Source organism: Melopsittacus undulatus, chromosome 13 (assembly GCF_012275295.1).
Source record: "Melopsittacus undulatus isolate bMelUnd1 chromosome 13, bMelUnd1.mat.Z, whole genome shotgun sequence".
Classification (NCBI taxonomy): domain Eukaryota; kingdom Metazoa; phylum Chordata; class Aves; order Psittaciformes; family Psittaculidae; genus Melopsittacus; species Melopsittacus undulatus.
Genome location: NC_047539.1, coordinates 5,799,622 through 5,824,120, shown reverse-complemented (window position 1 = coordinate 5,824,120; position 24,499 = coordinate 5,799,622). Strand labels below are relative to the sequence as shown.

Sequence of the window (24,499 nt, the reverse complement as noted above, 5' to 3'; positions counted from 1 at the left end):
GCCATAAACTGTGTCGAAATTGCCAGGAAGCTGAAGCTGTATTTATAAATGGCTTTAAGTTGTTCATGTGCCCTGTGAAACGTTCAACTTCTTAGCACCAGGTGAAGTTATTTACATCGAACTCAGAAGCTGATAATGAAGAAGGGTTTTTTTTTAAGGTTTCAAGTGATTTGAAAAAACCTTCCAAATCCCAAGTGTATCAGCCTGCTGGTAATTGGAGCTTGTGCTGTCATTAAAAATGACAGCTTTCTCCAATAACATTCTTAGTGCTTGTAAAATGCAGCTAACATAACCTATATTTAACTTGTATTAGCTAGAATTTCCTTTCTGTGCTTGCTTACTTTCAGAGCCCCGGTGTGAATACCAAGGTCCTAATGTATTATTTTACCTGGTTGGAAGAACTGAAAGCTTTTAAGCAGGGCTGGACAACCCAGGTATCTCTGTCGTGGTTTTTCTCCATTGAAGCTTGATTTCAGCCACCAAGTTGAAGCCGTTCTTTGGGCAGAAATGAAACTGAAGCGATAATATGTGTTGCAACAAAGCCCAGCCTGGCTGAAGGTTAGCAGAAAGCTCCTATTCTTTAACACTACAATACAAACAAAGCACCCCCCCTTCTTTTTTTCCCCCCTCTTTTTAGCCTCTTTTTCTCTGGTCAGTTAACAACATTTGCATGTGGAATCGTTAAGGCGCTGTCCCGTAATTGAGATGCTGGGTAGCAATCTGCTCCCCTCCTCCGCCTGGAAGTGTTCCACACAGAGCCCTCTAATTAAACAGAAAATGGTTTGTCATGTGTAACTGCCTCTTCTGAATGTAACAAACTCATTTCAAGACATGCCAACACCATCTTTATAGCTGTTTTAATACCTTCTCTTGAATCAGAGAGGGCTCTAACCTCGTATTTCACTTCACCAGCTGTTTATTTCGCTTTGTTGTTTGAGTGGTTTTTTTATCCCCCTTGCACTGCAAATGTGTAGTTTTTGTGTGTGTGCGTGGAAATCCTCATTAGAGTAACTGAGTTTGTGAAATAGTCTGTTAGGGCTGCTGCTTTTCAGCGTTACTATTTACAGTGGGAGCACGTGCGGGCTTTCAGCTCCGAGCCCTGTCAATCACCTGCCTGTCACGGTGAGAAGGAGCCCGAATAGCTCTGCTGCCATCCCTTTTTTGCTGGGGAACAGAGGTGTTTAGGCAGTTTCCAAAGCTAACATCTATTTTGCAGACAGATGTGCATGCCACAGCCACCTTCTTTACACGCCTGTAATAGAAACCATTAGCTCCTCCGCTACCCCAGTGCAGAAGAGAGCTGCAGTGGATTCTTAATGCCATGAAGTGTGTTCTGGGTAGGACACACAGAGTGTAGCAGATTACCAGGTAAAATTGGCTTTTCCCTCTCCCCCATCCTTCTCAGACACTTCCCTGCCAAACTTCAGCTTTCAAGTCAGTGCTCAAAGAAATTCTCTCTGTGTAAAAGGCCTCTTGCTGCCTTTTAAATTGGCTAATGTTTGGCAGAAAACCCAAGTAGCAGGTACAGTTATTTAGTGCCTTCATTACTTACTGCCTGGAGACTTTCTCTGATATTAGTGGCTCCTGTTTATTCAGGGCATGCTTGCCTCTCTTCTGCCTGTCTTTGGGATAGGTGAGAACATGGAGGGGAGGTCACAGTGGCGTGCCACAGTGCCGTATCCCAGCAAAGTGCCTTTTCCTTTGGACAGTCCCCATCCCCTACGCTGAGAATGAAGACCCTCCCTTGCCGTAACAGCTTACTTGCACCAGTTAGGAGACGAGGAGCAGTGTTCTTCCAACAAGCCATGTTGTTAGCATCCAGCTGGGATGTGAAAATCAATTCTAGGTTTATATCTCTAAATATTGCAAGCCTGATGCCACCATCTTCAAAAAGGGAAGGAACAGCAAGCCGACTCCTGTCAGTTTGTTAGAGCATATTTATAACTCAAATGCTAATTCCTGCTCTTGACTCATAATAGCTTCTGAATTCTGAATCTTTAAATTCCGGATCTCATGTTTTGAGGTTAATCCATTCAGATAGATTGGGAAGCAGAATTTATAATTTGGAGGAGTAATGTCAGCCCTCCTTTGCTTCAGTCACTCATTTCATGTTGGCAGTAGGTGCCACCAGCAAGCCAATACTTGACCCTTCCTTATAGACTAGTCAAAACCAACTTACTCACTTCATCTGGCTTGATAGTGCAGTTTCCTTTGGACTCATACCTTGGCCTGTAAGCTTAAGAGTTGCAGTAGCTGGCTGTCAGCATACTTGCCTGATTCTGATTTAACTCATTCAGCTTATTGTGAGCCTTAACCTATTTTCCATACTGTCTCCAAGCGTACAGCTTCTGCAAAGAGATTAAGAAGACAAAACTATCTATCTTAATTTTCCAACCTCTCCCATGAAGCAATACAGACTTACAGGGTTTGAAGAAAGGCATTAATATACCACCCAGCAGTGGACATGGCCTTTAGCATCAGTCCTTAAGCCAGCCTTTGCAGCAGGAAGCCTGTATCACTGCAGCTCTCACTGATGCTCAAGCTCCAGGAGCTGTCTTCACCTTGCAGAAAGCTTTGCTTGACTTGCTTTCATTATGCTTTAGTCTTGTGTCAGGTTGCAGACAGAGCATGCTCATTGCTAAGCAAGATTTAAGAGGAAGAGTAACTTTTGTTTTCTCTTTAGTAAAAATCTGTACTTTGGTTAGAGTTAGAATTCCCATGTTTGGAAACAAGCACAAAAAGGTAAAGCAATGGATGTGAATTTCTTTTAGGAACTTTAAAGCTTCGTTTCTGATGTTTGGCAACAAAACTGGTGAAAGATGACAGTGTTTTAATGATCCCTGTTTGTGTCATTTCCTATGACTAATGAGATGTCATTTGGTGTTAATGATGGGTCTAGTCCCCAAGCAGCCACCTCTTGCCATACTTTGCCTCCTATTCTTTGAGCAGTTCAAGGACGTTTGGTACCTCATGGTAGGGGATGCTCCATGTCCCCTCTTCCTTGAATGTGTCAAACCTGAGGTGGATGATTTAGCATCCCCCCAAGGGATGCTCCTGAAAATAAACTTTAGGTTCTGCTTTATGCATCTTATTTTACTGTGGTGGGTGCTCAGTGCTTACAGGAGGGCATTCATCCCAATTGAAGCTTACAGAACACAGTGTGCCAGCTGTGTGTGACTGCACCCATAAATCCCCCTTCCAGGAGTTCCTGGCTGTGCACTTTATAAGGAAGCTTGCAGCAAACACCTTGCAATGCATATTCATTATCTCAGCTTTGCTTAATGCATGAGGCTTTTGAGGGGGGAGAAAGAGGAGGCTTCTCTCACCAATTTATGTTCCCTGAGTTAATCCACTTCCCCTGCTTGGCACAGTTAACTTTTAGTTGCAATATTGTGTATCTCACAGAAGGCAGCTTTAATTGCACTGCACAAGTCCCTTTCTTCCAGTAGTTCATTAGACTCCATGAATGCTGCAACTGAAGAAGAGTCTCTCTGGATTAGCATCATCTTCCAACACACCCTTCCTGTTGGATCGCTGTCAGGCGAATTGATGAGAGAATGTTTCTGGTTTGAGCCAAAAAGTACTGGGGGTGAGGTACAACAAGCTCCAGGCTTCCAGACAAATGAGCACAGCCCAGGGAAAGCCATAATTCTGCATTCAGGACGTCGCAGGCATGGCAGGAGCTTTGGAAGGTCTAGATTAAAATGGAGCTATTTTTCTTCAGGAAATAGGAAGAAAGGATTTGGTGCCAGTCAGAAGCAAAGCCTACCTGAGTCAGGCAAGAAGCTAAATTCACTGCAACAGTTCCTCTAAGAGCTGGAGAGCAGCCGCAGTGCCTGATCAATAGACAGAATCCAGAGGTGCTGGCCACTAATATACCCATAGTAATGAACTCTGAACTATCAGGTGTATGTTTGAAACCCTTAACTCATCATCCTAGGATGCAGCAAGCAGTTTTGTGCAGTTAAGTGTTGCCTTTTCCTGCCCATAATGTTAGCAACCCCAATTTGCATCAGTGGTGCAAGTGAGCTCCATGCTGCTGCTAAAGCTGAAGGTAATCTGGCAGCGCGGCCTCAGGAATAACCCTTGGAAGTAATGGGGTTTAGGCTGTAAACCTTGTTTCAGCTCCCTCATAAGAGCTGTTCATCCTGGGAGGCAAGTCAGTGTGTGCCTGTCTTGGAAGAAATGACTGGCTCAGCTCTTGTCTGCATGAAATCACCTTTGTTTATGGAGCATCTTCTAATGGCTCGAGCAGCAGAGGCACATTTAAATAAGTCATTATTGTGCAGGAGGCACACTCAATGGAGCAGTGCCCTGGCTGCTCTGACCTCCTGCCTGCACTGGGAGCACACGATGAGTCCCTCGGTAAGCAGAGGGGTTCAAAGGGGCAGGTTTTGGCAGCTTGAGCACCTTTTACTCAAGGAGCGCTCCTGCTGCTCAAGAGCAGCTGAAGCTGACTTAAATCAGCTGAATTATTGGTGCAGCCTAAGGAAAACGTAGGCTTAGAGGGTGGGGAATGGGGATTTGGGGGGGTGTGTTTGAGCATTGTAGGGTTCATTGGTTGGTTGGTTTTGGTGGGGGGGTATTTTGGTTTGTTTTGTGGTTTGGTTTAACACAGAAAGGGAAGAACTTGGGCTTGGATTTTTATCCCAGTAATGGAATACAGGGGTTTTAACTTGGTGTCCCTCCAAGAACTGAAGGCTTCCCATTGAGCCAGGCTGAGAGAGCTGTGTTGTTTAGCCTGGAGAAGGCACAGGGGAGACCTTAGAGTACCTCCAGTGCCTTAAAGGGGCTACAAGAGACCTGGAGAGGGGCTTTGGACAAGGGATGTATGGACAGGTCAAGGGGAATGGCTTTAACCTGCCCGAGGGGAGACTGAGATGAGCTCTTAGGCAGAAGCTCTTCCCTGTGAGGGTGCTGAGACACTGGCACAGGGTGCCCAGAGAAGCTGTGGCTGCCCCATCCCTGGCAGTGCTCAAGGCCAGGTTGGACACAGGGGCTTGGAGCAGCTGCTCCAGTGGAAGGGGTTGGAGCTGGATGAGCTTTAAGGTCCCTTCAACCCAAACCATTCCATGATTCCATGATTCTTCTGGAGCCAGCAGGTGGAGCTTGAAGAATAGCATCAATTTCCAAGCCCATTTGCGCTGGAGCCCATTGAGTGGGAGCTATCAGCTCCGAAACCCTGATTGAATAAAAGCTGTTCATTATGCAAACTGTCTGGTTCAGTACACAGAGGCAGCCCCCAGGCACAGACCCCAAGTAGCTGCTTTCTCTTTCCCCAGATTAAAACACATGAACTGCTTTGATGTAATCTTATAACAAAGCCTAATGGACATTTTATATCCTCTGAAGTTGACTGTCATTTCTCATTGCCTTGCTTCCTGTCCCTATTAATACTCCAGTCCAGGGAGCAGTAGCTGAACTTGCACTCTTTTTGCTCTCAAATACTGTATGCTTCCCCATCCAGGTTTTATGTTTTTATTTATGTTTAAATATTGCTGGATTACATTACAGGATGTTTAATCCTTTGTTTTTTTCCATGGCTATTTATCATTTTAATGGAATGTTGCGGGATATTACATTGTGCAACGTGTTTAAATTGATAAATTGTATTAGAAAGATATTGGATAGGATTTTTAATGGTAAGTGGGGCTTTAGTAGATATATTTTCTCATTAGCAGACTAGCTGCACACAGGCTGCATGAGGCTGGAATGTTAAGGAATTTGGGATAAGCTATATTTATGACTTATTTGACTAATTAAGGCAGAGTTTTATCATAAAGTTTTACCCAGACTTTGCTGAGCAGGATGGAAGCAGGAAAACTTGCCCCAGTGCAGTTACTCTACAGCATCAGTTGCCATAACAACTTCATGCAATACTATATTTTTACTTGAAATTCCTTTTAAGACCCAGTTGCTGTAATAATTTGTTTCAGCTGCTAAAAGGCATGTTTCTCTTTGTGGTGGTTTCGAGGCTCTCATTACAGTAACAAAGAAGTGGTTGTGTTAATATAGACTCTTTTCATTCCAACATATGCAAAGGTTCAATAGACTCCAAAAATAGAATTAAAGGGTGGAGGTGATGAATCTGCTATAAAATCTCTTCCAGTCTTTAGGAAAGAGGAATGGGTTTGGCTGGTGAAGGTGAACTTTTATTAACAGCTTTAAGGAGAGATGCTGCGGCTACTCCCTATCCATAATTATGGCACCCAGTGGGAATCTCAATGTGCAGCTTCCCACTGGGGGTCCCTCTGCCTTGCAGCACGCCCATGCAACTCAGCTTCAGCTCTCCCAAAGGGCTGAAGCCTCAGCCAGTTATATTTCTAGTGATGCTCTTGCTGTTTGGGTGAAGCTGGTCCTGAAGCATTGTTCGGGAGGAGAACAGAACACGGCTTCATCTCCTCCTAATGCATCTGCTCCTTTAATTCATTCAATAATCACCTCACACTGAACGTATATTGTCTAGGTCATGGCCATGGGCACACTGGAAGTGCACAAACAATTTCCAGGCAGCCTGGAGTGTTGTCTGATTCCTGATGCTGATGTTAATTCAGTGCCAGGCAAGCTTGATAAGAAAGTTCCTTGCTTTTCTTTTTAACCCTTTCCCATGGCTTTGGCTGGTGCTTCCTTCCAGGAACACGCTGTGCTGTAGCTGCCCCTGCCCGTTGAAGCCAGCCTTGCGCTGTTCTAAATCCCCCATCTGGCTTTTGGCATCTCGCGGCTGAAGCAGCGATTCCTCAAGTTCTTGTTCTAGTTCAGCATATGGGCCCTGTTTCCACTGGTGCCAGGCAAATAGCAAAGTTTCAAGCTATTTGGTTAATTGAGGCAGACAAAATACAGCTCTTTTTTTCCATCGTCTCCACGCTTCTCAGGTCCATGGAACAAGATGAGGAGATATCCCAGTTATTTCCTCTTCTCCTACAGATGACGTGGAGGCAGGAGGGGGATCTGCTGCCTCCAGAGCTTGTCTGCGTGGAGGCTCAACTGAGCTGGTGCTTTGATTTTGGTGCTACCCAAATGGAGCGTGGTCTTTCTAACACAGCTCTGTTGGACCAGGTTGTGCTGTTGAAGGTCATGAAACCACTTTTCTTTCATTAAGCAGTATATTTGCTTTCTGGAGCCAGGGGATGCAGAGAGCCTAAGCCTACCTTTACCCCTTGGCTCCAGAAAGCAGAGAGCATCCACCCTCAGTGCAGGAAGAAGGAAACACCAAGCCTCTTAATCTGTATAGATCCCACCCCTCCATCTCTTTGACGTGCTCCTGAACTCTGCCATGTTACACATCTCCAGCTGGGTTGCAGCCTTCTAAAACACTTATGACTCTGCTTTTTTTTCCTGCATAGTGGTCTTTTCCCCTCCTTTTCCTAACCCTGGTTCTCTTTGGGGAACTGAAAGGGTTAAAATAGCCCTCTTTTACACTCATTCTCTCTGACCCATTCCAACCAGGACCCTCGGATATTTAAAAGCAGCATAGATGATGGTCATCTAATGCAGCCCCCTGCCCGCAGCAGAATCCTCATCCAGCTTTTCCTGCAGCCTCCCTTGAGCAGCTCATCTCGGCGCTTTAATTGTCTATCAGGCTCCTTCACAGCTTCATGTTTTAACCGTGCTTCCTTCCAACCCCAACTGTGTGTGGCTCAGGAGAGTGACCCCTTTACAACTCGGTGTCTGCCAGGCCTGGCTGTGAAATATGGGCTGGGCAAATTCTTTTGGGTGAGTAGAGATGATAGAAAAGGGCATGTCTCACCATGAAGGATGAATCATTCCTTTGCTTTTTTACTCCTCATTGTAGCAACGTTATTCCTTATTCTTTTTCTCCTCCTTGGCTATTTATGGGATTGTCAGATGCGATTCCATCAGAATTACAAAGGAATTCAGCACGAATTAGTGGCCACTTAGTGGTACAGAGAGCTGCGATGTAAATGGACTCCATGAGCTCATCTACAACTCAGTCCTTAGCGGATGCTTCAAGGTAGACTTTTTTTTCCCCTTGTAAAGTGGTTATAAATTGCAACCAGTCATTGGACTCCCTCCAGTCCTAGAGCAATTACTGGGCCAGTTCAGCTGAAGGCTTTGATCAGGTGTTTTACTAGCAGGATTTTATTTCACTAAATGAACATCTCCTAAAGAAGCGGGAATGTAATATTTACACGTTAAAGTGCTGCCATAATGGCACTGCATTTAACTTCACTAGGAGACCAGGAATCCTGTGGTAAAATGCCTGATAACTGCAGCATTTACCAGGGGAATGAATTTATAGCAGCTGAATTTCTCCAGCAGAACAAAGGGCTGCATTATGAAAGCATCCTCTTCTCCCTAACAAAAGCTTTGAGCCAGTCCTGTTCCTTGCTCTCGGAAAGGTGTGGTGTGGGTTTGCATCACTGTGGTTGTTGCCTTGCCTGGCTGCCTGCAAGTACTTTGGATAAGTAAAAAGAGGGAGGCTGTCATCCCTCTGTTTCACCCTCAGCAGCTTGCATATGACTTCATCTCGTTTGGGAATTCTGGGAGAGGTTCTCCATGGAAAGCTGCTATTACATATGAGCTCAATATGTGGTGTGGCAAAGTAGGTTGGACTCAAATCCACCTACTTCAGCCTGCAGTGCTTGTCCTCCCGGCAAACAGGAGTGCCCGTGACACAGCTGCAGAGGTTTTCAAAGACCATCCCTCAGCCATGGAGCATCCCATCCCCTCTTCCCACATCTGGAGCTTGGGATGAGCACGCTCAAGCAGCAACACCGTCCCATCTTTACTCTTGGCTTGCGTTACCCACCTCTGCATAAATGACTTGTGTTTAGCGATGCAGCTTCCCTTTCCCTCTGTTTCCTTCCATTGGTATTAATAGTAGCTAATTATTGCTTTTACTATTAGGTCATGTGTTGTAAATACACTAAGTGCGGTGCACAGCTCGCTGGCTTGTGTGCTAATGCCTGGCTTCTGCCTCGTAACATGCAGCCTAATTGCCTGCTTGCACTGTGCTGCCTGGTTTGGGGGATAATTGCTCCCAAAGTCTCTGCATTTTAATGCAGTTGGTATTACATGGTGTAACTAATAATTGTTCAACACAAACCTTTGGTCCTACCCCAGAAGAAACCGTGTCAAAGCAGGAGGCTTTTCCTCCTCTCTTCTGTCCTTCTTCCCCTTCTCTCTCGTGTCCCTTCTTCCCTCCTCTGCTCTTCCTCCTCTCCTCCCTGCAGCCCGCTGGGAAGCCCTGTGCAATGGGTGGCTGTGTACGGTGAGTCAGTGACAACCTGGTCACCAGTGACAAATCTCTTTAATTATTAAAGTGGTGGTAAATGCCTGCTTTTATTGGTATGGGCATAAGCTGTAGCTGCGCTAATTTTCCTCTTTAATCTCTCCTTGGAAGTGCTGAGTGCCTGCTCTCCTTGGCATTGTGTTTCCCTAAAGGAGGATACTTTGGAGAAGTCAGCTCCTTGCTCAGGCCGCTGAAGTGGATGAGTCCCTCAGCAAACAAGTTTCAGGCTTTTACACTAAAAGCACTTGAGGGTTATTTGCGAGTGTAATGTAAAGACATTCCTAATGGGAGACATGTGCCCCATTCTGTTTTAAACCGCACAGCTCTTCAGGCTTCCCAGGTGTGATGTTAGTGCTGATTTTGCCTTTTTCCTCCACTTTCCAACTGGGAGGTGGAATAAAGCAGAGCCTGGCTTTGCCTTTCGCAAGGAGACAGTCTCCTCTGCTGACAGCTCCAAAAGAAACCTTCCCATTTGTCTTTATGGGGCCTTTAGCTTCCCCCTCTCAGGCCAGTGATGGAGGGACTGCTCCTTGTGCATAGATGTGCTCACTTCAGCAGCAGCTGCCTATGGTAGAAGCAAGGTGAAAGCTGCATTGCTGCAGGAGAACTGATTTTCCTCCCTTTCCCAGGCTTTGGGGCAGAGCAGAACATATGTGCTGTTACCTCTTAATTCTTCTGTGGAGCATTAGGACTAATAAAAACCTTTCAGGGTTTCTGATGTGAGAAGCAGCTGCTGTTGCGTGCTAGGAAACAAAGACAGGTTTAAAACAGAAAGGAAAAAAGCCCAGTGTACTTCTTCCATGTACCAGCAATGGTGAAAATGCTTGTGACCCCCTCCCTTGACAGGTGATCCTCCTCTTTGCTTGGCTGATTGCATTGGGTCTGCATATCAAGGTGGTAAAGAGGGACTCGGGGGTACCCTTTAAATAACAGAGCATTGAAGTGTCATTGCTTTCATGTTTGTCTGCTTGCTTCTAATTATTGGAGGCAGATGACTTTCAAGCATAGGCCATTTCCTCCCCTTCCTGCAGCGGGGTCATAACAGCTTGTTTATATACTCCTAAGCTGGTTTGCTGCAACAGATTGTGACTGGAAATAGAAGGTTGCTAAGAGTGAGGTAAGGGTGCCAGGAGAAATGAGCTCTCCTCCAAACAAGTCACTTGGTATTTAGGGGAGAAAGGAGCAGCAGTCAAAAAAGCATCAGCGGAGAGGTGAAGGATGGGTGGCTATCGTTGGCGTCGGTGTAACAGGATATATATAGAGAGATACACACACAGATGTATACGTTCTGTCAGAAAGCAGAGGGTAGCGTGACTGAGCCACCCATGTGCTGGGGAAACCTCTCCCAGGATCTTCCTGGACCATCTCATGAGACCACGCCATCACTGGTTATTTATTCCTGCTTGGAAAATGCCAGCAGCTCCTGTTTGGCGTTAGGTTGAATATCAGGAAAGTTGATTCATTGACTTGAAAAAAAGCAAAGCAAAACCTACACCGGACACATGCTAGAAAACATGTGTTGGTAAAGAGGTGGACTGAGTGATGAGCGTGTTTTCTCTCCCTGATTTCTCTGACTCACACGGCTCTAGCTTAGCAGAGATTTGATTATCTTATCCAACAATTAATTACCTACAACCTTTAATTTCATCTATATGCACTTTGAGATCGTTGTTTTGTCTTCCTATGCCTCTTAGCCTCTCCCCAGCCGACTGATGCTGCTAAAGAGATGGGATTATTTTCTTGGTGGCCATACCAGACTTATTCATACTGCTAAGCCTGCTCTACTTGGGGGGAACACGACTATCAGACTATCAAATTTAGCTTTACCCCCTCAGATTTAGTCCTTGGCAGGCTTCTGCTAAAGTCTTGGGAAGAAAAATTCATTAGATGAACCTTAGCATGATTTTTCCATGGCTTTGGTTTTAATCAAAGTGCGGATTTGAAACAGTTTTATCATTAGAATCTGTTGACTGAAAGTCAGTGTGAAGCAATCCCCCCCCTGCCTGGTGGAGAGTCGCATCCCGTGTGTTTAGGTAAATCCCAGCCGGGGAGAGCCGAGCAGCAGAAAGGGTAGGAATTAGCCTCCGAGGCTTACAAATGCACTGCAGGCGGATGTCTTTTTGCATTTCAAGGACCTAAGTCCAACTGCAAGGCTGTTCTTTTGCTTAGCCATAATGGGCAAGGTAATCAATTAAAATGGTCCGTCCCTAAGCCGTTGCAGAAGGGGAGGCTTGTTTCGCAGAACTGCCTGGCAAGGTCTGAAGGATGCAAGTTAAACATTAACAGCCTTTTATCTCCCCATCTGCAAAATCAAGGCAGCAGTGTTTTACCTGGGAGCACAGGGAAGAGAAATCCTGGGGTAGCTCTTTAGTAGGTTACTAAAGAGTGGTTTTGCATAAGGAGAAGGAGTTGCTTTTCTCCAAAGACCAATTTACACAAGCCCCAGCGACTGCGGTGAGCCTGCAACTCCCAAACCTCAGGGCTGCTTCTCAGCATCCTAACAGGAGATGCTGCAGGGACCAGGAGGAGGGCTGCCCGCACGCACTGGTTCTATTATACCTGAGGATGGAAACCTGTGCGCTCCAGAGCTTGTGAGCCCGTGTTTTCTGTAACACACGATAAAATCCAAACATTCTCTATGTGTATATTTGAATTTTAAGGAGCTTTTTCTTTCCAGGTCAGGGCAGAGCCAAACTTGGACCCAACTTCCTTGTGAATGAAAAATGAGAAACAAATGAGAGTAAGGCCATCTGCATGCTGCTTCAGCTCAGGCTGTCAGGGTGTGCTGACCACAGCATCATCCTCACGGTAAGCGTAGCATTTAGCTCCAAAGGCTGCAGGTAACCTCCCTCCCTGGCCAAAACCCACTGGGTGACAGACAGCACTTTTCCTTGCTTGAAGGCAGGATGAGTTCAGAGCATCCTGTCTCTGGGACCGGTATAAATCAGGAGTAATTGGGCTGGAATTGGTGGTTGCAGCGCTGTAAGAAGCGGTGTAAGGCAGAGGTGAAACCAGACCCCAGTGACAGCCTCTGCCTGCTCGCTGAATTCTGCATAGAGATCAGCACTTCCAGCAACAAAAGAAAGTAGGTCAGTGGCAGGTCCCCCTCCCTGCCTGCGTGCTGGCAGCACATGTGTTGGATTACATGCCTGCAGATTGAGGCAGGAGTGACTGTGATGGGGTTTCTTTCCCTTTGGGAAGGTGCGTGTAAAAGCAATTCGGCACTTGACGGCATGCCGGCGCGCTCGCTCTCACCATGTGCTGTTCTTTGGAGCTGCTGCTTAGGGACCTGTTTGTGTGTTCATATCACAGAGGAGAAGCTCTCCCCATACCCCAGTGGGTTGAGGAGGGTGTGAGGCAGGTGGTGTCATGCGGGTGTGCTCCTGGTCCTTGTCCATCCCTTGATCCTATGCCTTTCCTTGCCTTGATGCAGCCACGAAGCTCTGGTTTGACTTGAACGATTACCTGACGCGTTAATTGGGACTCCTGCTATGATTAAAAAGACATTCCAGATTAAGCCCGCCATGCTGTAGAGCTCAGGAAGAAAACATCTCTTTAGAATCACAGCAGGAATGCAGGGACTCCATTATTACCATTTGCTTTGAACTTTGAAGAAACTGGCTCTTGCTGCTCTTTGGACCATACACTGACAAGTGTGGCAGTCACTCTGCTATGGCCAAAGCTGAGCGGAAGGGATGCTTGCAGAGGGATGAGAGTGAAGGGTGTTTGTCTTTCCTTCTTGCTTTCTTTCTTTCACTCTTTCCCTTATATATTCCTTAATGTGATAATCATAATGGATTTATCTCTATAGACATCAGATCCTGTCTATATGGGTCTCTGCAGGCTCCAACACTCTCGGGTACAGCTCTTGTAGGTTGAACAAACCAGGTGAGTGGGCAAGTATGGTCCCAGCTCCAAGGAGCAGAATGTGGTGTTTAGCATCTTTAGTTCATTACACAGCCTTTGCAGTGCAGCTCTGAAAGCATCTTCAGTTTGCAGTGTCCATGGGGAGAGTCCTCAGATGAGCAGCATTTGGCTGTTGGTCCTGTGTTGTTGATTGGAATGGTGCTGATGACCATGTGAAGTGCCCTGGGACTGATGCTGACCTCTTAAATTCCCAATATAGGCTCTATTTGGAGCTCAGTTTGGAAAGTTTCAACCAGAATCCATCCCTTCTCCATCAAACTCTGCCTTCTGGTGGAGACCATTGAAGATGTCTCCTCCTCAAATGATGCTTCCTGCGTGCAGTGTTTTAGGTAGGACCTGCTGTAAATCGTGCTCAGCCGAGTTCATACGCAGCAGGGGCACGAGGAGCCTCCTCCTGCCCATCACACAGCAGGGGACCAGCTCCAGCCCTTCTACAGCACCAGGAGATAACTGCAGATGTTCAATATCTGGAACATGAAGCGCTGCAGGTCTGCAGCATCCCAGCCCTGCCTTTACTGCGTGCTGGCCCTGCTGCGTCGGTAAGCAAGGGCAGCAGTAGATTATCCCTGCTTTCCCCCTCTGGTTTTCTTCTCTTTAAACTTACCTTTTGGTGTTCCAGCTGAAGCAGCATGAGGTGAGTAAACTCCAGTGCTCAAAATAAGAGTGGATAAAGCTCAGTTTACTTGCATTTATTCATGACTTCACCACTCCACTGGGGCCTGAAAATCAGAGCCAAAAGGAACTGCAGTGAAAATTGGCCTACATGCAATGGCTTTAAATAATCTGCCCTTTTGCTCTAGTTCTGTGTTGAGATGTGCTGGAAGCCTGAGGAGCTGGGAGCTGACTGGATGTAGGAGCTGTTTCTTGTTCTTGCCCTAGTGTTTGAAGCTGTTGTTGGTTTTCCCGTAGCTGGTGTAACACGGGGGGGGGGGGGGAAGCTACACAGGAGGGGAAAGAGAAAGAAACCTATCAGGGAGTTGTTGTATTTAGTGCATGATTCGGAATGATCAGAATCAGCACAAATGAACTGGCTTTTATTTCCAGAGAGGCGAAAAATAAGGAAGAAGGGAAAATAGCAATGAAGTGATTAGTGTCTGTCACCGATACTGACACCCAGGGACAGGGAATTACACTGGGCTGAAAACCAGCTCTGCTGGAAGGAGAACAGTTCATGTTCATAGGGAATTCTTGTTTGCACTTGTATTTGTGAGGGCTGCTAAGGCAAGTATGATTCCCAGATGATGGGCGGTGCATGCACATGCCTGACTCTTGGACCAGCCAGGGAAGAAGTCACGCAAGCCATTGGAGAGCAGAGTGTGCTGGGTGAGGCTGAGTTTCAGCATCCAAGCAGGAATAGATCCATCTGCAAACCAGGTCATCGCTGCTCTTGTGCTTTTCCTCTTGGGCCCCCTTGAATCACATCCTGGTTTCTCCATCCCCCCCTTCCCATGCTCCCTGCAGCTGGGATTACTTTCCATGTACTCTGCTCATATAATTGTCTCTAATAATTTCTGAGCTCTCTTTCCTTCATTCTGGAGTCAAACACGACCACCTTTCCCTTTCATTTCCCCCCTTAACAAGGCTGCACACACCTGCTCCAGCCTGCACGTACGCTCTTCTTCCCACTGCTTCTCCTATGTGTTTGCTCCATTGTGTTCCCATTGAGAGTTCCCACTCCCTTCCTGGAGATCCACAGGGCCGATGGTGAGAGCTTCTACAGCCTCTGTGTGCTGCGTATGTTGGTCCTGGTGCTGCTTCCCACCCAGCACTCCAGGGAAGAGGCTCCAGCAAGGACATGGGAAGATGGAGCATCACAGGAGGAGATGCTGCCAGGCAGGGCTGCTGGGTGTCTCGTTGCTATCGGGAGGCTGGCACTGACGTTCCAGGGCAGTGCTGTGCTGGCAGCAGTGTTCACAGCACTTGCAGAGGGGGATTTCGGAGGTTTCCCCATTTTGCTCTATGGAAAACCCTTGCAGCCACCCAACACACAGAGTGGTTGGGGTCCTGCCGTGCCTCTGAAGTGCCAGCGTGTTGAGGCAGGCTGTTAGCATCCCACGGTATATTTAGTTCAGGTTTAACGGGGGCTCCATATGTGTGTGTGTTCTCTTGTTTCCTTTCGCTTTCTATGTGCTAAGTAGATGCAGGGATGAGGTGAGAAGTCGTCCCACGATGTCAAGGATGTGGTTTTGCCGCTCCACGTGCTGCTTTCCTCTGCGGGGGTGCTTCCAGGTTGGATGGGGCTTGGAGCAACCTGGTCCAGTGGAAGGTGTCCCCTGGGTGTTGGAGCTGGATGGGCTTTAAGGTCCCTTCCAACCCGAACCATTCTATGATGCCCTTAGCTGTGCATTAAGAAAAGCAGAAGAGCTGGAAAGGAACAAGTGTTCCATGGTCTCCTTCTATCCAGGACCCCTGGAAATGTGGTGAGGTCTCTCCACTGACAGGGGCAGTGGAGATGGGGCTGTGGAACGGTACCCTGCAGGCAAAGACTGATGGGTTTAACATGTTTGGTCCCTCTTAGACCCTTTGGCAGGCTCTGTGCTGAAAGGGTCACTCTGATTTTCCTCTCAATCCTATTCTTTTCTCAATTTTTATATTTGGGAATGAGGTGAATTGAGAATAAGACAGAAACCCTGTGAGCTCCCAGGAAGGTTAAACAGAGCTTCTTCAGAGGACATGGGGGCATGTGAGGCAGCTCATGAGACAGCCCAGCTAGAAACGTTCCTTTAGAGAAGACCTGTGAGAAGGCAAGACCTTTGATTGCGGGCTATTTTAGCTGTAGAAGGATGGACTGAAGGAATAAGGATAAAAACCTTCTGCAGGGAGAACAATTTGTATGCACAATTGAGAAATCAGGTCTATAGGAGAAAAAATATCACCAAGTCACGCTGGTAGGCTTGAAGCAGAGGTGTTAAATCTCAGCTGTGAGGTGGGGAAGGTGCAGCACAAAGTCCTGTGCTGAGGATGCTGCAGTACCTGCCCACAGGAGCTATGGAGCAGAGGGGGATCGAATGGAGCTGGTGCACTCAAACTGAAGCGAACCAAATCCATCCATGGGGATGGGAATCCTTGCTGGGAATGGGATCAGCTTCTCTGGGAAATCAAGCGTGCAGATGCAGGGGAAGAAAGGGAAATCTTTCCAGGCGAGTCAGCAAATGACCAAGTTTCGTTATTCCATCATGGCCTGGGAAAGCCACACTCTGCCATAGGAACAGTTCTGTGCTTTAATAGCAGTGGTTTGCTTTTGACCCTGTGGCAGAGCAGCTCTTGCTGTTCCCATTGGATTCTGGTTTTCCTCCCTCTCCACTGTTTTAATCTTCTGTCCCCACAGCAGGCTCAGTGCTCAGCACAGGTGCAGGCACCTTGCAGGGTGCAGCAGGACCTGCTTTTGGCAGGATGGAGGTGACAGACACGGATGCTATGGCCAGAGATGTTCAGGTGGCCACAGCATTGTTGTTAATCATGATTTGGGCATTTAGGCAGCAGCAAGGTGCCTCTGTAAGCGTTGGCTGTAAGTACAAAATAGCTCCCATCTCCCACAGCTTCCAAGTACCAGTGATGCCTTTCTTCCCTCAGCAAGATGGAGAGCTGGAATGCAAAGCATTGACTTCTACCTGGACCTGTGGTCGCTTTCCCTGGGCAATGACCCAAGGTTTTTCATCTGTATGAGGTGTGTAACTTTAAACCCATGATTTAGCATCACCCTTTGGCATCTAAATCCAAAGCATCTGGTGGGTACCGCAGTGCTTTGTGAGAAGGAGACAGCAAACAAATTGTGGGAAGAGATGGAGAAAGGGAATACTGAGTAATTTGAGGAAGCCTTTAACAAACAGCACCTGCCTGACCTGCAGCACGAGGGCTTTGACACGACTCCCTGGGAGCAGGGAGTGCAGGAAGCTGTCCATAAATCACAAGCACTGAGACTATCATATTTGTTCATTACTTGGGGTTATGCCTCTGCGTTCCCATCATGTAGCTGCTGTGTTTCATGGCTCCAAGAAACACCAGAGATTTGTTGGGACAAAACAGCACCATTCCCTTTACCCTTCGAGCCTCGCTTTGCTTTTAATTCTTCCTTCTTCCCCAGGAGGTAGCGGGTGAGCTGTGCTGGTGTTAATGTTCTGCAGCAGGAGCGAAATAGCCTGGAGATGTGCAGCAAGAGCAGGGGCGTGTGCCCTAAATAGGAGGGTTAAACAGGGCTTATTCTGAGGCGAAGCAGTAATTGCAGCTTGCGTGAAGCAGTAATATCCTTTTGTGCATTATTTACCCAGGAACATCTGCTAATACATATACATTCCGTGGTGCGTGTAAACAACTTGTGCAGGAAGAGGATTAGAAGGTTTATAAAGAAATTAGAAGCAAGTTAAAAGGGCAATTAGAAGAGCAGAAAGAGAGATTGAGCAGTGAATTAGGGAGGATATTTTAACACACAATCAGAGCTCCCCGAGATGGATTCAGAGCAGGGAGAAGGTAAAAGAGAAAATTGGCCAATTACGACCTGATAGCAGGGAATTGGTGACATGAGAGAAGGTAATGGCTGATTTGTTAAACAGTTATTTTGATTCTGTTTGCACAAAGGAGGAAGAGGATGGAGGGCAGCGCTGGGAAGGACACGGGTTGTGGGGATGAGCCTGCAGAGAGTGGATGGATGTGGGGAGCATTTTACTCTTGTTCATAGGGTGGGGAAATAAATGGGTGTTAGGGAGCAGCTCCTTAAGCAATGAGCTGGGCAGTGAAACCTTGTCTTTGTTTGCCCAATCGGCCAGGATAGGGGGCTGAGATAAAAGATCCTTCTCCCCTTTGAAGGCTGTTTCTCCAGGAGAGGGGGGAATGGAGCACGTTGGGATATAGCAGGAAGGATGGGGACTGTGGAGGGGTCCTGGCCCTGGGACTGCTGTTATGTGGGTAGAGAGGTGCTTTGGCACCTTCCCCAAAACACACATTGCCAACCATGAACACTGCTGCAACCCTCCGTGTCCTGTTTTCACAGTTGCTGTTGCTTCCATCTGTGACTCCAACACAGCATCACAAGAGCATCCCTGTAATCACTGTTCCCATCAGCAGCGTCTGGTGTCAGTGGTCTCCTGTTCCACCAAAGCAGTTGTGAGCTGGATGGGTAAAGACGGAGAAGAGGGCTGGTGGAGCAGAGGAGTGATGTCAACCTACAAGACCTCAAGGGGGTAATAAGTGATGGAGAGGGAAATGTTCTTGGTCATGCAATGGGAAATGGGATCTTGGCAAGTGTTCCTGGGGATGTGGTTGAAGCTGAGGCAGGGAAAGCATACACAGAGAGGATTTAGGGAAGGGTGAACTTGAAGGACCACAAGAAGTGTTATTTAGCTTGTGAGAAATGTGAAGGGATGCTTTTGATCTCCTCTGCCTCTCTGAAGGGGGTAAAGAGCTGCAAAGCAACCTACTGATACAAGGGAATGATTTGGAATTGGTGCTGGGGGGGGCACAAGTGTTACCTGGGAAGCGATGGGGGATACAGGAAAACTGTGGAGTCATGGTCTTGGTTTGGACTGATAAACTGGAAATCTATCCTCAGTATCCGAGGGGTGTTTGGGTTTCATCCTGCCTGGGAGGATAAAAGAGACGCGGTGTGGGGGGGGTTGTGTTTTCAAAGCATGCACGGAAAGCTCCGTATTAGCAATTATGGGATGAAACTGTGGAAAAGCAGCACAAAGGAGAGAAAATTGGCTTTGACTCAGGAAACGGGATTCTGCTGCTGGGGGTGAGTTTCCAGAGGCACAGTCTGGGGTCTTCTCTGGGTTCTCTTTTTAATGGGAAGGATTTGCATGAACAGCCCAAAGTTAGAGCGTGAAAGCTCCTTGATGTAAATAGGGGGAAGGCAGCGACAGGAACTCGTCTCCTGGAGCACATGGAGAACACTAAAGGAACGGGAAACCCATGAGCAAATAGATGCTTGAGTGACACGTTTCCCAAGGGAAGCATTTAGAGCTTGCAGGGAGCTGCTGGGGAGCAGCATCCAACCACGCTGGCAGCAGGCTCCCTGTCTGCCTGCACTCCGGATATAGGAATCAATGCATGGCCAGAGGTTGAGCTTGTGATAGTGACTGGCACCAGTTCAGTTGATGGCCCCTCACTGGGAAGGGGCACAGGCGGAGCTGTGGAGCATGGAGGGGTTTAGGTTTATAGAATCACAGGATTATTTAGGTTGGAAACGTCCTTTAAGATCATTGAGTTAAGCCAGCACTGCCAAGGCCACTAATCCATGGCCCCAAGTACCAGTATCCAACCTAAACCTCCCTTGGCACAACTTGAGGCCATTTCCTCTTGTTCTCTCGCTTGTTATTTGGGACTAGAGACTGACCTCACCTCGCTACATCCTCCTTCCAGGTAGCTGTAGAGAGCAATACGGTCCCTCCTGAGCCTCCTTTTCTCCAGGCCAAACAACCCCAGCTCCTCATCAGGGTTATGCTCCAGGCCATTCACCATCTTCTTTGCCCTTCTCTGGACCCGCTTCCCAAATATCTCCAGCCTGAGCCACACTACCTTTGACAAGTCATGGTTATACCTCCATCCACTTGGCTGTAATGATGTGTGCTTTGAGCTTGTGGGACTGCTGCTGCAGAGAAGAGGGCATTTATGCCAGCCCTCAGAGCAGCGTTCAAAATGCATGGAGACACACTGTATGAAGGGATTTGGGGGGGTTAAAACACCTGAGAGTGAAGCAGGGGCCGTGGTAGAGCTGAACCATGCAGATGGGGAGGCAGGTATGGAGGTGAAGTGTCAGTGCCAGGCAGAGTCAGCTCATCCTCAGAGAGCTGCAGTGGTGGAGAAAGGATGGGTGCCAGGAGGGATGGCACCTAAGGGAAAGGCAGAGGAACATCACCAACCTATAGCCCCAGTATCCTGATTTTGGCTGGGATAGAGTTAATTTTCTTCCTAGTAGCTGGCACAGCGCTGATTTGGATTTAGTGTGAGAATAACGCTGCTAATGGGGATGTTTTAGCTGTCGCTGAGCAGTGCTTACAACAAGGCAAGGATTTTCAGCTTCTCACCCCACCAGCAAGGACATGGGAGGGGGCACGGGAAGCTGGGAGGGGATCCAGGCAGGACCATAGAGCCCAAATGATGCAGGGATATCCCACACCATATGATGTTATGTTCAGTGTATAAACCAGCGGGTGGTGAGCGGTTGTGCATCGCTTGCTTTCTGTATTCTAATTCTTTCACCATCATCATTATTTCCCCTTCCTTTTCTATCCTATTAAACTGCCTCTATCTCAACCTATGAATTTCACTCTCTTTTCCCCAGTTCTCTGTCTCACTGTGGGGAGGGCAGTGAGTGAGCAAGTGCTGTGTGCTGTTTAACTACCTGCTGGGCTGAAGCACGACACCATGTCAAGTAACATCTCTTATTTAGCAGCGCATCATGTCTCCATTCCGGTTTTTAAACCAGTAGCCTTTATTGCTAGGAGTTAGAGCACTTGATTGACAAGGCTTGTAATACACCATGGAGTTGCCTTTATTTCTCCTACGTGTTAAAGGAAAAGATACTAAAAATACAATTAGGGTTTTGAGCCAGGCGTAATCTGTTTGGCTACAATTCATCTCAAAGACTATCCATCGTGCCTGCTGCACCCATATCATTTATAAAGCATTAGCATCTCCTGTGCTGACATTTCACTCCTATATTACAGGAGTTACACACAAACTTCAAGGAAAATATTAATAAAGTGCTCCTCTCCTTCATTCTCCCACTGAGAGCTTTGATTTCCAGAGTATGAAGCGAAATAACCAACATAACAACATTCTCCACTTCTAAGGGACAGTGCCAGACTCATTCAGTTGCTATTGGTTATAGAGAGTAGGACATGAGGGAGCTATTTCAGATCACGGATTATTTGTTCTGGCTGCATTGGACATCCCTTTAGTGGAGCTTTAGCGCTCTGTAGACAGAAAAGTTTGGGTAGGAGCAGGAAGAGGGTTTGATGAAGTAACCTCTTCCTTTCTTCTCCTTGCCATTTCCCAAGAAGGGTATTTAAAAGCGAAGCATCCAAGCCCTTGTCCCTCCTCGCTTGTGAGGTGGGCAGAAGAGGCTGTACTCCCCAAGCTGCCAATTCCCTTTTCATTCCCAGATACCCTCAGGGGATGTGCCACTGCATAAATACCCTCTTCCATCCCCAAAGCACTTGGGAGAGCTGGCCTGTTCTTGCGGTGTGTCTGATGGCAAACACAAGCAAGTTTCCTTTGGGCTTTGCAGCCCCATACATGGATGCAGGATAGAAACGTGCTGCCGCTGGGGGACAAAATGCACAGCAGCCTTTTCTTGTCCAAGATCACTTTTATTTCCCTTGTTTCATGAACTTCAGTGTCTGTTTGGTCTCGCACATCCACGCTGACAGGGAATTCGCACCTCCTGGGTGAAGCCACCAGCTCTGCTGTGCCCCCGACCAGCAAACACATCCCTCTGCCACAGAGCTGGATTTGGGATGAGGGGAACAAGCAGATCTGCTCCCTCTCCTCCACCTCTCCTCAAGCTGCTTTGTACAGCTGCCTTGGACCATCTATGTTTCCCTCCTATGGTGGACCAGAAACCCTGGGCTCTGTGCTTCTCACCAGCTCTCTGTGAGCTGTAAGTTATCCTTCCTCTGACTCTTCCCATGACACACCCTATTCCTCTTAGGAAAAACCCCTCCTGACGCTATCAGGACTCTCTGCAGCCTTGGAACTGCTCCTTGCTGCCCCATTGAAAACCTTAGTCCAGCTATAAAGGTCCTCAGGCCACCAACGTGGCTGGAAGCCCCTCTCTGCCTCCAGCCCCTCAAAAGCCCCTTTCCTCCTTGGGGCCTTGCACCTCTCTCCGGAGACAGAGCTCTATGGCTCTATTTATTTGGACTAACTAATCTCTCTCTCCTCCCAGTTACAGATTAGGATGTAAGGGTGAGTTTTGGCTCTCTGGATGTGGGCTTTGCTGCGTCTCATACAACCACCCCCCTCCCACAGTTTAGTGCTCTGAATGGCTGAGAACATTGGTCCTGGTACCCCCCTGCACATACTGAGCCCGCCCGATGGCTTTCAGCATCTGTAGGCACTGCTGCCGGTTGGTTGTGTGGAGGAAAAGAAAAAGGAAAATCATATACTGGTCTGCTATAAATTCAATGATACAATCCTTAGTTCCGAAGATATAGTTTCCATATAGTTTATAAACATTATAAGACATACATATGGATAGCTGAGGGGAAGAGGGGGGAGCCTGTGCATCTGTTGGGTCTGGGTTTATTTTCAGGTGTGTGAACATGGGTTACAAAAAGACGCACCTCCTGCGGGTACCTCATTTCTGTAAGTGTTGGCTTTGTCGGGGTTTGTTCTTTGTTTCATTCCACCTCGAATCAGTCTTTCCTTTGGTTGTTGGCTACTCCAAGCCCAGCAGGCAAGCCCTGTTCTGCTGTAATGCCTGAGATATTCAGGGGGTTGAGATTGTCTTCTAAGAGATTCCCAGCCAACTTTGGCCTCTGGGTTTGGAGCCAAAAGGGCTAAACCATGGGAGAACCAATGCCTTTATTACATCGGTATCCGTGTCCTTGCACTTGCTTTCAGAGAAACAGCATAGGCTTAATCGGTGATCGTCTTTACAGCAGTTATGTTCCCGTCAGTAATCGGAGGGGTCGTTTCAGCACGAACACGATCTCACAAGAGCACGGATACAGTCCATGTGTCCGGTTGTTGTCACCGACCAATTGGCTACCATCCCTGTTATCTGCTTTGTTGTAAGGTTGGCTTTGTTGTTTGTTGTTGTGGGTGCTCGGTTAGGCTGTTTGTGACAAGGTGTGATAATGCCTTTGAATCCGCTCCCGCCGCGTTGGGCACAAGTCCGCGTTGGCAGCCCCTTCCGGGCACGGAGAGAGACCATCAGAAGCCGAGACAACGTTCTTCCCTTCGCCAGGCCAACGCTAGCCACGTACAAAAAAAGAAGAAGAAAAGAAACTCTGGTCCTTTGTAGATTGGTGGCAGTGCAGGCTCGCGCCGCGCTCAGCGGATGACGGCCGCTAACACCATCATAAAGACCAGGAGCGATGCCCTGAGCCCCGAGCAACCGGCTGCCTGCTGCACCCCACTGGGCGGGCGGATGGGGGTCCGCCGGGTGCACTTCCCCTTGCGTTTCGTGGGCAGCGTCGGCATCACCCCGAAGCTGTATTTGTGCTGATAATCAGGCACATAGTCTGGAACCTCCTGCCCATTTTTCCTCGGTCCCAAGGAGCCCGGTTTGGAGGTTCGGTTACGGCTTTTGTGGCTGGTGCAGTTCTTGCCGGGTTTGCGGTACCCAGGCCGGGAGCCGGGGGGGACGGCGGGCTGGCTGCTGTGCAAACTGTTCTCAGCCCCTCTCTCCTTGCCCTTCTCCTTGGAGGAGTGGTGAGGGTGATGGGTTTTGGAGGCTCCTCTGTCTGCGGTGGAGAACGTGTGTGTTTTCATCTGATGGAGCGACTCGGACCCCGAACAGTTCCTAAAGTCTTCTGCTCTTAGCACCTTGAGGTCCTTGCCGTGCATCTGCTCAGGGGACTCGCAGATGACGCTGGAGCTGGAGCCTCTGAACCTGTGCAGCCATTCCCAGAGCGAACGGGCTTTGCAGTCGCAGCTCCATGGGTTCCCGTTCAGCCTGAGGAACTCCAAGGCTCCCAAGTGGGCCAAGCAGTCCCCATGCAGCTCCGAGAGGCTGTTATTGAACAAGAAAAGGGTGGTCAATCTTCGGAGGTCATGAAAAGCCCGCCTGTGAATCCACTGCAGCTGATTTTGATGGATGAGCAGCCGGTCCAGGTTTATTAGTCCCCTGAATGTGTTCTGATGGAGGCTCCAGAGCTTGTTTCCATGGAGAAAAAGATGGCTGAGGTTAACCAAGTCAACAAAAATATCATCCTGAAGGAACTCGATGTGGTTGTCTTGCAGGTAAAGGTATTGCAGGTTGTGGAGGCCACCGAATATCCCGCTGGGGAGGGAGCTCAGCCCGCACTTGTACAGATACAAGGCATGGAGTTTCACCAGCCCTTGGAAAGTGTCTGCAGCTAAAGCCCTTAAGTAGCGGTTATCCCCAAGGTCCAGCTCTTCCAGGTTGACGAACCCATCGAAGGTGTTGGGGTCGATGAAGGTGATGTTGTTGGAGTAGATCCAGAGGGTGACCATGGAGGGGCTGAAGTGGCCCCGCAGCAGCAAGGTGATCTGGTTGTTCTGGAGGAAGATCCTCTCGCTATCCTCAGGGATGCCCTCGGGGATGGTCACGAAGTTGTGAGCCTGGCAGCTGACGGTCATAGGGGACGGGTAGCACACGCAGTCAGTGGGGCAGCCCAGGGCGCTGGGCAC

The 24,499-nt window shown here is 48.1% G+C and overlaps 1 protein-coding gene across 1 annotated transcript; it reads right to left on the bottom strand.

Moving 5' to 3' along the window:
• Positions 1-21,503: 21,503 nt before the first annotated feature.
• Positions 21,504-24,487, bottom strand: RTN4RL1 (reticulon 4 receptor like 1). Its single transcript, XM_031053674.2, has one exon. The coding sequence runs from the start codon at positions 24,446-24,448 to the stop codon at positions 23,177-23,179; it is 1,272 nt and encodes a 423-aa protein (XP_030909534.1). The 5' UTR covers positions 24,449-24,487; the 3' UTR covers positions 21,504-23,176.
• Between the last annotated feature and the right edge of the window lie 12 nt (positions 24,488-24,499).